The sequence below is a fragment of the Heterodontus francisci genome, chromosome 1, assembly GCF_036365525.1.
Source record: "Heterodontus francisci isolate sHetFra1 chromosome 1, sHetFra1.hap1, whole genome shotgun sequence".
Taxonomy (NCBI): Eukaryota; Metazoa; Chordata; class Chondrichthyes; order Heterodontiformes; family Heterodontidae; genus Heterodontus; species Heterodontus francisci.
In genome coordinates, this window is record NC_090371.1 from 21,848,519 (window position 1) to 21,861,990 (window position 13,472).

General features: G+C 44.0%; 1 protein-coding gene across 2 annotated transcripts in view; it reads right to left on the bottom strand.

The window, feature by feature from the left end:
• Positions 1 to 13,472, bottom strand: part of LOC137368229 (dedicator of cytokinesis protein 2-like) — a 1,222,644-nt gene that overhangs the window by 1,146,003 nt on the left and 63,169 nt on the right. For both annotated transcript variants that reach the window (XM_068028710.1, XM_068028709.1), the window contains exon 2: positions 1,927 to 2,010. In XM_068028710.1, coding sequence (XP_067884811.1) covers positions 1,927 to 2,010 — 84 coding nt within the window. The remainder of the gene's footprint in view (positions 1 to 1,926; positions 2,011 to 13,472) is intronic.

Here is a 13,472-nt window from a genome sequence, read left to right on the forward strand (position 1 = left end):
GGCAGAAATGGCAGAGGATGATCCATTGAATACGGCAGCTAGAGAGGTGGAAGGCGAGGACAAGGGAACCCAATCAAGGTTCTGGGAGGGAGGGGAAGAGGTAAATAAAGGTGCAGAAAATGGGATGGGCCCTGTCAACCATGGTGTTGGTTGTGGGGAGGGGGTGGGGTGCGGTAGAATCCTCAGTTGAGGAAAAAGGAAGACATATGAGAAGCACTGATTTGGAAGGTTGCATCATCAGAACAGATGCGGTGGAAATGGAGAAACCAGGAGAATGGAGAGTCTTCAGAGGAAACAGGATGTGAGGAAGTGTAGTCAAGGTAGCTGTGGGAGTCAGTGGGCTTACGGTGAATATTCGTTGATAGACTAGCAAAAACTAACACAGAAGTCAAGGAAGCAAGAAATGCTGGAACCACTCAGCAGGTCTGGCAGCATCTGTGGAAAGAGAAGCAGAGTTAACGTTTCGGGTCAGTGACCCTTCTTCTTCGGAAGAAGAAGAAGGGTCACTGACCCGAAACGTTAACTCTGCTTCTCTTTCCACAGATGCTGCCAGACCTGCTGAGTGGTTCCAGTATTTCTTGTTTTTATTTCAGATTTCCAGCATCCGTAGTATTTTGCTTTTAGTCAAGGAAGCAGTTTTGGCAAGGTTGACCCTGAGCTTCCGGTCACCTGACATTTTAATTCTTCACCTTGCCCTCACACTGACCTCTCTGTCCTCGGTCTGTTGCATTGTTCCAATGAAGCTCAAAGTAAGCCCAAGGAACAGCAACTCATTTTTCAGTTATGCAATTGACAGCCTTCTGGACTCAACATCGAGTACGACAATTTCACATTGTAATCTCTACCTCCATTGTTTCCTTTTTATTTGCAGGTTTTGATTTTACTCTCGTTTTCCTTTTGTTTTTACTGTTGGACAGTGGTTTTTCATCTTTCTGCCACACCTCCTTTAGGCACATCTTTTGTTTCTTTACTTGTCCCATTACCACTCCCTTTGGCCTTGCACCACCAACTCTTATCATTTAATCTTCCACGCTATCACACACCTTCCCTTTTGGTCTTTTTCCCACCCTCCAGCCTTTCACTTGCTTAAAACCTATTTCATTTCCAACTTTTCCCAGTTCTGATGAAAGGTGACAGATCTGAAACGTTAACTCGGTTTCTCTCTCCACAGATGCTGCCAGAGCTGCTGAGTATTTCAAGCATTTTCCATTTTTATTCCAGATTTCCAGCATCTGCAGCCTTTTGCTTTAGGCTAAGAGGAGATTTGAGAGAGGTGCTTAAAATCATGAACAGTTTAGACAGAGTAAATAAAGAGAAATAGTTTCCAAAACCTGAAGGCACAATAACCAGAGGACACAGATTTAAGGTGATTGGAAAAAGGGCTAGACACATGAGAAGAAACTTTTTTAGGCAATGAGTGGCTGGGATTTAGAATGCACTGCCTGATAGGGTGATGGATACAGATTCAGTAGTAGCCTTTAAAGGGGAACTGGATAAATACTTGAAGGAGAGAGAATTGCAAGGATAGGGAATGGGATTAACTGCATTGCTCCTTCAAAGACCACACAGACTTAATGGGCCAAATGGCCTCACTTTGTGCCGATTTTAAGACACAGATTTAATTATTTCCCTTATTTTTGTCTCATCTTTTACATAAAAACCAACACCAACCCCTGGGATACTATTTCTGAACTGATTACTTTGAGATGTATCCAACATTGATAAATTTCCTTACCTACTCCAGCCATGACCCAGTTTCTTTATGCTAAACCCTTCTCAATTGTTTCACACAATCCATGACAGACTGAGACACCTTCAACCTGTTCGATGTCCCCACTCATATTTGGCTTATATGTTTACCATTGAAAAACCCCCATGAACAATGGAACGCAAGCCGAGCCCTAACATTTATGAGAACATATTCACCTTCGCACACTTGGAGGATGTTGACTGTGTCTCCAATCTGGAGAGGGATATGATGCTTATGAGTACCTTTGAAATTCCACACAGCTGAAAAAGAAAATGAGAGAATAAAAAAAATTGGAGAGAAAATATAATTATGTGAAAAACTGACATAGCAAACAGAAGATAAAAGATGTGTGCTGCAAATTGGCATTAATAAAAATAGGACACAAAGTCTCTGTTGCATCGTGCTGAATTAAAAGATATATACTGGCACAACAGTCATTAATTGATGGCAGAGATTACGATTCACAAAAAAATATTTAATCTTAAATGGCACAGTTGGAAATGAATGCAGAACAAACAGACCTGGGAGATAAATTAATAATACTTCCATTTATACATAGTACCTTATCACATTGAAATGTCTTCAGATGACGAACTATCTTTGAAGTGCCAGGCATACCAGTATTACACAACAGCACAATTCCACAAGCAGCAAAAAGCTGAAAGGTGTTTAATTATTTCCCTTATTTTTGTCTCATCTTATACCAGCCCCTGGGATACAATTTCTGAACTGACTACTTTGAAATGTACCCAACATTGATAAATTTCCTTACCTACTTAGACCATGACCCAGTTTCTTAATGCTAAACCCTTCTCAATTGGTAGCACTTTCACCTCTGAGTCATGAAGGTTGTGTGTTCAAGTCCCACTCCAGAGACTTACCATAGAAATTTATGGCACAGAAAGAAGCCATTTGGGCCCATTGTGTCCATGTCAGCTATAAAAGATCTATCTAGCCTAATCCCACTTTTAAAACCCTTGGTCCATAGCTTTATAGGTTACAGCGCTTCAAGAATGTAACCAAGTTTTTCTTCGATTAAATGCCTCTGCTACTCTTTTAGACGGTGAGTTCCAGACATCCACCATCCTCTGGGTGAAATAAAATTCTCCTGAAATCCCCTCTAGTTCTTCTATCAATTACTTTAAATCTATGTTCTCTGGTTATTGAAAACAGGTCCTTCCTATCCACTCTATCTGGGCCTCTCATAATCTTATACATCTCAACTAACTCTGTTCAAAAGAGGACAACCCATGCCTATCCAATCTTTCCCCTAGCTCAATTGGTAGCACTCTTATCTGAATCACATGGTTCTGGGATCAAACCCCACTCCAGGACTAAAGCACAAAAAAAAGAAATTGAGGCTGACATTCCAGTGCAGTACTAGGGAATACTGTGCTGTCTTTTGGATGAGACATTAAACCGAAGCCTCATCTGCCTGCTCAGGTGGATGTAAATGGCATTATTTTGAAGAGAAGGGGAGTTATCCCCAGTGTCTTGGCTAGTATTTATCCCTCAATCAACAGATTATCCAGTCATTATCACATTGGATCTTTTATGTGCATCTGAAAGGGCAGACAGGGCCTTGTCATAACTTGTTGTACGTTTGTTTGGTACGCTGCCACCTTAGTTAGTCCAGCTTCAAGAGATTCTGTAGTCTGGAATAATTAGAACATTAACCTTTATTACATTATAACTACGTATAGCTTCGCACCAGTCTGTGTGACTCCTCCAAAGCCACACTGCATCTATCTTCAAGTCTCTCTCACATGTGATCTCTTACATCATCACTTTCTCAACATTAAACCTTTCAGACTCTTATACTGCACAACCAAAAAACATCAGCTCCAACAGCACGTCATAACATTCAAGGCTATGGGCCAAGTGCTGGCAAATGGGATTAGGTAGACAGGTCAGGTGTCTTTAATGCATCGGTGCAGACTCGATGGGCCGAAGGGCCTCTTCTGCACTGTATTATTCTGTGATTCTGTGAGTACAGCACTCCCTCAGTACTGCACTGGAGTGCATACATTCTGCATTTAAGTCGCAATGTGAAGCTGCAATCAAATAACCTCTAAGCTCGAGAGAGTAAGTGCTGCCAACTGAGCCAAGCTGACAAAAGATATAAATTCCCAACACAGAAAAAAAGGAGTTTCTTTATAGGTGAACAGCAAAAACAGAAGAAGCAATCTAATGGCACATTGGAAACCAAAGATTACAAACTGATAAGCTTAGTCAATGCTCAAAGTACACCCACGTATGAAAGTAGACCTCCCCTCACTAAAATAGTGGCAATTATGGATTTCAGATACCAGTATTGCAACATTCATCTACTGCAGGGGAAGATTAGAATCCAATTCAAAGACCAAGATCACTGCTAAATACACTGGGGTGCATTGAAGACAAGCGATCACTGCACATGAGTTTTCAGCCTCGTGACAAGTCACAGTATATGTCATTCTGGAGTAAAGTGACCTTTTGAACCCAATTCCTTATCCTTTATTTCAGAATGGCAATCAATGACATATGAAGCTAGTTGAATGGAAACTCGTTGATCTATTGTGTAGCAATACTATGTGTACTGCAAAAAAAACTGTTCCTCTAACACTTTCGAGCAATAAAAAGAGTACTCAGCAGACAGCACAGAATATAACATTAACTACATACGTGAGGAAGGCCCTGGTAAATAATTCTTGTACCCAGTGTTAGCAATAAGCATTCCGCCCACAACAACACCCGAGTCCAATTTTGTATAGACTTTTAGATTGAAACTCCCTTTGAGCTAGCTCATGGAATCTTACAGCACAGAAAGAAGCCACTCAGCCCATCATACCTGTGCCAGCTCTTTGAAAGAGCTATCAAACATCCTGCTCCCCAGGTATGGCAATAATTATGTGGGATTTTTAACCTACATATAGACTGGAAAAATCAGATGGACAGAGGTAGCCGAGATGCGGAGTACATAGAATGTTTTCGGGATAATTTTTTGGAACAGTACATTCTGGAGCCAACCAGAGAGCAGGCTATACTAGACCTGGTATTGTGCAACGAGATAGGATTAATTAATGACCTCATAGTTAAGGCACCCCTAGGTAGCAACGATCTTAATATGATTTAATTTTACATTCAGTTTGAGGGAGAGAAGAGTGGGTACAAGACTAGTAATTTAAACTTAAATAAGTTGACATAATTATGATGGCATGAAAGCAGAGCCAGCTAAAGTGAACTGGCAAATTAGGTTAAGGGATAAGTCAATAGAGATGCAGTAGCAGACATTTAAGGGAATATTTCAGAATACACAGAATAGATATATTTCAACGAGAAAGAAAAATTCCAAGGGTGGGACCCACCATCCGTGGTTAACTAAAACAGTTTAAGATAGAATCAAACTTAAAGAAAAAGCATATAATTGTGCAAAGGTGGGAGGAAGGTCAGAAGATTGGACAGAATATAAAAAACAGCAAATAATGACTAAAAAATTGATAAGGAAGGTAAAATTAGAGTACGAGAGAAAGCTAGCTAGAAATATAAAGACAGATAGTAAGAGTTTCTATAGATATTTAGAAAAGAAAAGAGTTAACAAAGTGAACGTTGGTCCTATAGAAAGTGAGTCTGGGGAATTAATAATGGATAAGAAGGAGATGGCAGATGAATTGAACAGATATTTTGCATCAGTCTTCAGTATTGAGGATAACATCCCAGTACTATCTGTAAGTCAGGGATGGAGGAACTCAAGAAAATTACAATCACGGGGAAGTAGTGCTGAATAAGTTGTTGGAGCTGTGGGCTGACAAGTCCTTGGGTCCTGATGGACTTCATCCTAGGGTGTTAAAAGAAGTGGCTAGTGAGATAGAATTATTAGAATTAGAACATTACAGCGCAGTACAGGCCCTTCGGCCCTCGATGTTGCGCCGACCTGTGAAACCATCTGACCTACACTATTCCATTTTCATCCATATGTCTATCCAATGACCACTTAAATTTGATGCGTTAGTTTTAATTTTCCAAAATTCCCTAGAATCGGGAAAGTTTCAGTTAGATTGGAAAATAGTGAATGTAACTCCTTTATTCAAAAAGGGAGGGAGACAGAAAGCAAGAAATTACAGGCCAGTTAGCTTAAGATCTGTCTTAGGGAAAATGTTAGAAGCTATTATTAAAGACATTATAGCAGGGCACTTAGAAAAATTCAAAGTAATCTGGCAGAGTTAACATGGTTTTGTGAAAGGGATATCATGTTTAACCAATTTATTGGAGTTCTTTGAGGGACTTACATGTGCTGTGGATAAAGGGGAACAGGTGGGTGCACTGTACTTAGATTTCCAGAAGGTATTTGATAAGATGCCACATCAAAGATTATTGCAGAAAATAAAAGCTCATGGTAACATATTAGCATGGACAGAGGATTGGCTAGCGAACAGGAAACAGAGTAGGCATAAATGGGTCATTTTCTGGTTGGCAAGATGTAACGAGTGGAGTGCCACAGGGATCTGTGCTGGGGCCTCAACATTTTACAATTTATATAAATGACTTAGATAAAGGGACCGAAGGTATGATTGCTAAACTTGCTGATAACACAAAGATAGAGAGGAAAATAACTTGTGAAGAGGACATAAGGGGGCTACAAAGGGATACAGATAGGTTAAGTGAATGAGCAAAGACCTGGCAAATAGAGTATAATGTGGGAAAGTATGAATTTGTCCACTTTGGCAGGAAGAATAAAAAAGAAGCATATTATCTAAATGGTGAGAGATTGCAGAGCTCTGAGATGCAGAGTGCATGAATCACAAAAGGTTAGTATGCAGGTACAGAACATAATTAGGAAAGCAAATAGAATATTATCGTTTATCACGAGGGGAATTGAATACAAAAGTAACGGTTATGCTTCAGCTATACAGGGCATTGGTGAGACCACATGTGGAGTACTGTGTACAGTATTGGTCTCCTTATTTAAGGAAGGATGTAAATGCGTTGGAGGCAGTACAGACAAGGTTTACTGGACTAATACCTGGAATGGTGGGCTGTCTTATGAAGAAAGATTAGACAGGTTAGGCTTTGAGGGACTGGAATTTAGAAGAGTAAGAGACGACTTGATTGAAACATATAAAATCCTGAGGGGTCTTGACAGGGTGGATGTGAAAAGGATGTTTCCCTTGTGGGAGAATCTAGAACTAGGGGTCACTGTTTAAAAATAAGGGGTCTCCCATTTAAGACAGAGATGAGAAGAAAGACTCCTGAGTCTTTGGAATTCTCTTCCTCAAAAGGCAGTGGAAGCAGAGTCTTTGAATATTTTTAAGGCAGAGGTAGATAGATTCTTGATAAGCAAGGGTGTGGAAGGTTATCGGGGGTAGGTGGAAATGTGGAGTAATCAGTTCAGCCATGAACATATTGAATGGCAGAGCAGGCTGAAAGGGCCGAGTGGCCTACTCCTGCTCCTAATTCGTAAGCTTGTATGTTCGTACGATGTTGCTCCTGGCATCAACTATACACTTCACTTTCTCCGCTGTCTTGAGCATAGCGGCAGGCACCAGCTGCTTCCATTACAGGGTCACCCTGTAGGGCGGCACAGTGCCGCAGTGGTTAGCACCACAGCCTCACAGCTCCAGGGACCATGGTTCAATTCTTGGTACTGCCTGTGCGAAGTTTGCAAGTTCTCCCTGTGACCGCGTGGGTTCTCGCAGAGCAACATCTCCCTGCCTGCTCTGCCTCTTAGTCCGACTGGCCTTATTTACTACACCTCCACATTACAGTCTAAACTCAATCGCCAAACGCTTTTTCTCTGTAGGTGTAATTGTGAGATAGCAGTCTCATGCTAGCTTCTACTAAGGCTTTTTTTGAAGCTGGGAAACGTCTCTTTAATGTCATTGGTAACAACTCCAGTCTTCTGCTTGTCAAACGCAACAGACTTGTGGTAATCATATCCTGTTGGCTCAAATGCATTGGGGACCCAACTGAACATCTCTTCCCATTAAACCAGAATGTCTTAACTCGCACAGAGTTTATTTACTGGAAACAAGCTGAAGAACTTATCAATTTCTGCAGGAAGAGGCAGTAAAGAGCTCTTCGCACTTCGATAATCCTGACAACCGGTGTTAGTGGGGTCTCTACCAAGATAAATGAGGCTACTAAATGGGATTCAACTGATTGCATGACGGATGGAATCTTCAGAGCTCACGGATGATGATACCTACCTCAGTATAGCGACCTGGGATCAGATTAAGTCCACACAATTGAGATGAAAGGATCCCACCTCTCAGTTAAGTGCAGGCTCTTCCAGAGTTGGTGCTCTCCAATAGAGGGCTCTCTGTATGGGAGTCCTCCACATTTCAGTTGGGGATCTGGCTAGGAGACTGGTGCATGAAGCATAACTGTCAAATAGGTTTTTAGAAAGATCTACAGACCCCTGTGTTTCCTGCGATCTTTTCCAGTCTGCTTAGTCCACATGCAAGCTTGCAGCCCCATTTCCAATATTTAAAGGGACCACTACACTTCAGTCCTATGCCCTTGATCTTCTGCCACCCTTTGAAGAGGAGAGTAGGCAGGTTGGAGGATGTCTTTGTAGGGCTGCTTTCAGGCCTGGCCAAGGTGGTCACCCACAGGTTCAGGCAGAGCATGGTCGAGTGGGTTGTTGGGTCCAACAGCCCCTGCCTGCATTTCAGGGCTATGTGCGTGCCTGGGTTTATTTATTTAGAGGTACAGCACTGAAACAGGCCCTTCGGCCCACCGAGTCTGTGCCGACCAAGAACCACCCATTTATACTAACCCTACAGTAATCCCATATTCCCTACCACCTACCTACACTAGGGGCAATTTACAATGGCCAATTTACCTATCACCTGTAAGTCTTTGGTGGTGGGAGGAAACCGGAGCACCTGGCACAGTGGGACTGGTGGTCTGAAGTGCATTTGTTTCAATGCGAGAAGTATAACAGGTAAGGCAGATGAACTTAGAGCTTGGATTAGTACTTGGAAATATGATGTTGTTGCTATTACAGAGACTTGGTTGAGGGAAGGACAGGATTGGCAGCTAAATGTTCCAGGCTTTAGAAGCTTCAGGCGGGATAGAGGGGGATGTAAAAGGGGTGGGGAAGTTGCATTGCTGATTAAGGAGAATATCACAGCTGTACTGCGGGAGGACACCTCAGAGGGGTCATGCAGCGAGGCAATATGGGTGGAGCTCAGGAATAGGAAGGGTGCAGTCACGATGTTGGGAGTTTACTACAGGCCTCCCAACAGCCAGCGGGAGGTAGAGGAGCAGATATGAAGACAGATTTTGGAAAGATGTAAAGGTAACAGGGTTGTAGTGGTGGGTGATTTTAACTTCCCCTATATTGACTGGGACTCACTTAGTGCTAGGGGCTTGGATGGGGCAGAATTTGTGAGGAGCATCCAGGAGGGCTTCTTGAAACAGTATGTAGATAGTCCAACTGGGGATGGGGCCATTCTGGACTTGATATTGGGGAATGAGCCCGGCCAGGTGGTCGAAGTTTCAGTGGGGGGAGCATTTCGGGAGCAGTGACCATAATTCTGTAAGTTTTAAGGTACTTGCGGATAAGGATAAGAGTAGTCCTCGGGTGAAGGTGCTAAATTGGGGGAAGACTAATTATAACAATATTAGGCAGGAACTGAAGAATTTAGATTGGGAGTGGCTGTTTGAGGGTAAATCAACATCTGACGTGGGAGTCTTTCAAACGTCAGCTGATTAGAATCCAGGACCAGCATGTTCCTGTGAGGAAGAAAGACAAGTTTGGCAAGTTTCGGGAAGGTTGGATAACGCGGGATATTGTGAGCATAGTCAAAAAGAAAAAGGAAGCATTTGTAAGGGCTGGAAGGCTAGGAACGGACGAAGCACTTGAGGAATATAAAGACAGTAGGAAGGAACTTAAGCAAGGAGTTAGGAGAACTAAAAGGGGTCATGAAAAGTCATTGGCAAACAGGATTAAGGAAAATCCCAAGGCTTTTTATACATATATAAAGAGCAAGAGGGTAACCAGGGAAAGGGTTGGCCCACTCAAGGACAGAGATGGGAATCTATGTGTGGAGCCAGAGGAAATGGGCGAGGTGCTAAATGAGTACTTTGCATCAGTTTTCACCAAAGAGAAGGATTTGGTGGATGATGAGCCTAGGGAAGGGTATGCAGATAGTCTCAGTCATCTCATGTCAAAAAGGAGGAGGTGTTGGGTGTCTTGCAAAGCATTAAGGTAGATAAGTCCCCAGGGCCTGATGGGATCTACCCTAGAATACTGAGGGAGGCAAGGGAAGAAATTGCTGGGGCCTTGACAGAAATCTTTGCATCCTCATTGGCGACAGGTGAGGTCCCAGAGGACCGGAGAATAGCCAATGTTGTTCCTTTGTTTAAGAAGGGTGGCAAGGATAATCCAGGAAATTATAGGCCGGTGAGCCTTACGTCAGTGGTAGGGAAATTATTAGAGAGGATTATTCAGGACAGGATTTACTTCCATTTGGAAACAAACGAACTTATTAGCGAGAGACAACATGGTTTTGTGAAGGGGTGGAAATCTGATGCTGGCTCTGTGGTGCTCAGCTTTTTGTGTTAAGTTAAAGGAGAGGGGGAGACATTCTCAGAGGGAATCCCTAAAGAGAATGATGAGCATTTATTTTTCGTAATATTGGTTGAGTGAAAAGCTTTGGCCAAGGCATCATGGTGAGGATTTTCCCTGCAAGTTTCTGAACCCCGCCATCTCACTGTGGGCTGGATTTTACCGGGCCCCTGATGTCGGACTTCAGGGCGGGCGGGGTGCTGGAATATGGTTCCGGCAGAGGCCCACCACAGAGCCTGACACTGGGAGGGCCTGGCCCGATCATCCCGCCGGCATTGAAGCTCTGTGGCAGCCACCCCGCCGCTGGGCGATGGGACCTGCATTTAAATATTTAAAAGAATAAAATGAGTCAATTTAAATAAACATACCTCAAACCTTCCCAGCCTGCCGCGATCTTTGGAGCAGCAGCTGTCAGTCCTGCGCCTTCACTTCCCCCCATCTGGGGCAAGCTGGCATGACAGTGGTGGGGGTGGCGGGGTGCGGTAAAGTTAAGATTTTCAGTGCTGGGGGAAGGGGACAGGGTCAAATAAACGTAATGAGTGTCGGGGATGGTAGGAAGGGGTGAACTTTAAACTTTGTACAGTCTGAGGAGGAAAGTTCATATTTCAAAGGTGAGTGCTTTGCGGGGGCGGGGGAAGGGCAAATACTTAATGTAAATTTTATTGTGCGGTGGGAAAGGGGCAATAGAATTTTTATTACAACGGTGGGGGGGTATTTCTTTAAAAATTTTAATTGACCGGCAGGGCTGGCTGCCCTTTAAAAAGGGCGTTAGTGCCTACGCACAGGCAGCTGACACCATTGCTGGCGTCGGACAGCCCGTCCCCTCCACCTGATTGAGCGGTGGTGTGGGGGGGCTGCCTGGGCGATTTAAATGAGCTGCCGCACGGGAGATAGTGGCGGCTCTGCGGCCCGCTGCTGCTCCTGGCTGCAGGCTCGTAAACTCCAGCTCTGTGTGTGCTACAGTCACTCATTGTGATTTTCCCAATGGCGGCCAGTTATTGGTCAGAGGGCGAGCTTGCCATCCAATTAAGGACGGCAGGCGGGCTCTCAAAGCTGGACGGCTAATCAAAGGTCATCCAACTTAAAAAGAGCAGCAGGCCGTGAGGGCAAGTGAGTAAGGTTTAAAGCCCTGCCTTTCCTCCACCAACCTACCCCACCCCCATTCCGCCTCTGTGAAACCAAAACAAATCAAGCCCCATGACAAGCTTTTCTTCTGAATAGTGCTGATGGGATATTTTATTTCTCCCTTAGAGGGCAGACGGGGCCTCAGCTTAATGTATCATCTGAAAAATGGCACCATGCCAGTGTAATGCTCCCTCAGTACTGCACTGGGAGGGGAGCTTCAACCCACAATCTCCAGACTCAAAGTCAAGAATGCCACCCACTGAACCACAGTTGACAGCTAAATGGTGCAATGCTCTCTGCCTCAACCTCTCCTTGTGACAAAGCATTTCATGTTCTAATCTGTACAAAGAAATTCCTCCTAACCTCCGGCCCCAATGACACTGTGAAATCAATGATCACACTCCCAACGCCCCCACACCCCACCATCGTGCCAGCTGTGACTCAGTGGGTAGAACTCTTACCTCTGAAGTATAACAGGTTAGTACTCGGAACTATAATGTTGTTGTTATTACAGAGACTTGGTTGAGGGAAGGACAGGATTGGCAGCTAAATGTTCCGGGATTTAGAAGCTTCAGGCGGGATAGAGGGGGATGTAAAAGGGGTGGGGGAGTTGCATTACTGGTTAAGGAGAATATCACAGCTGTACTGCGGGAGGACACCTCGGAGGGGTCATGCAGCGAGGCAATATGGGTGGAGCTCAGGAATAGGAAGGGTGCAGTCACGATGTTGGGGGTTTACTACAGCCTCCCAACAGCCAGTGAGAGGCAGAGGAGCAGATATGTAGACAGATTTTGGAAAGATGTAAAGGTAACAGGGTTGTAGTGGTGGGTGATTTTAACTTCCCCAATATTGACTGGGACTCACTTAGTGTTAGGGGCTTGGATGGGGCAGAATTTGTGAGGAGCGTCCAGGAGGGCTTCTTGAAACAATATGTCCATAGTCCAAATAGGGAAGGGGCCGTACTGGACCTGGTATTGGGGAATGAACTCAGTCGAGTGGGCAAAGTCTCAGTAGGGGGAGCATTTCGGGAACAGTGACCATAATTCCGTAAGTTTTAAGGTGCTTGTGGATAAGGATAAGAGTGGACCTCGGTGAAGGTGCTCAATTGGGGGAAGGCTAATTATAACAATATTAGGCAGGAACTGCAGAATTTAGTTTGGGGGCGGCTGTTTGAGGGTAAATCAACCTCTGACATGTGGGAGTCTTTCAAATGTCAGTTGATTAGAATCCAGGACCAGCATGTTCCTGTGAGGAAGAAGGATAAGTTTGGCAAGTTTCGGGAACCTTGGATAACGAGGGATATTGTGAGCCTAGTCAAAAAGAAAAAGAAAGCATTCATAAGGGCTAGAAGGCTGGGAACAGACGAAGCCCTTGAGGAATATAAAGAAAGGAGGAAGGAATTTAAGCAAGGAGTCAGGAGGGCTAAAAGGGGTCATGAAAAGTCATTGGCAAACAGGATTAAGGAAAATCCCAAGGCTTTTTATACATATACAAAGAGCAAGAGGGTAACCAGGGAAAGGGTTGGCCCACTCAAAAACAGAGATGGGAATCTATGTGTGGAGCCAGAGGAAATGGGCGAGGTAATAAATGAGTACTTTGGATCAGTATTCACCAAAGAGAATGACTTGGTGGATGATGAGTCTAGAGAATGGAGTGTCTGGGTCATGTTGTTATCAAAAAGGAGGAGGTGTTGGGTCTTGCAAAGCATTAAGGTAGATAAGTCCCCAGGGCCTGATGGGATCTACCCCAGAATACTGAGGGAGGCAAGGGAAGAAATTGCTGGGGCCTTGACAGAAATCTTTGTATCCTCATTGGCTACAGGTGAGGTCCCAGAGCCAATGTTGTTCCTTTGTTTAAGAAGGGTAGCAAGGATAATCCAGGAAATTATAGGCCGGTGAGCCTTACGTCAGGAAATTATTAGAGAGGATTCTTCGGAGCAGGATTTACTCCCATTTGAAAACAAATGAACTTATTAGTGAGAGTTTTGTGAAGGGGAGGTCGTGTCTCACTTACTTGATCGAGTTTTTTGAGGAAGTGACGAAG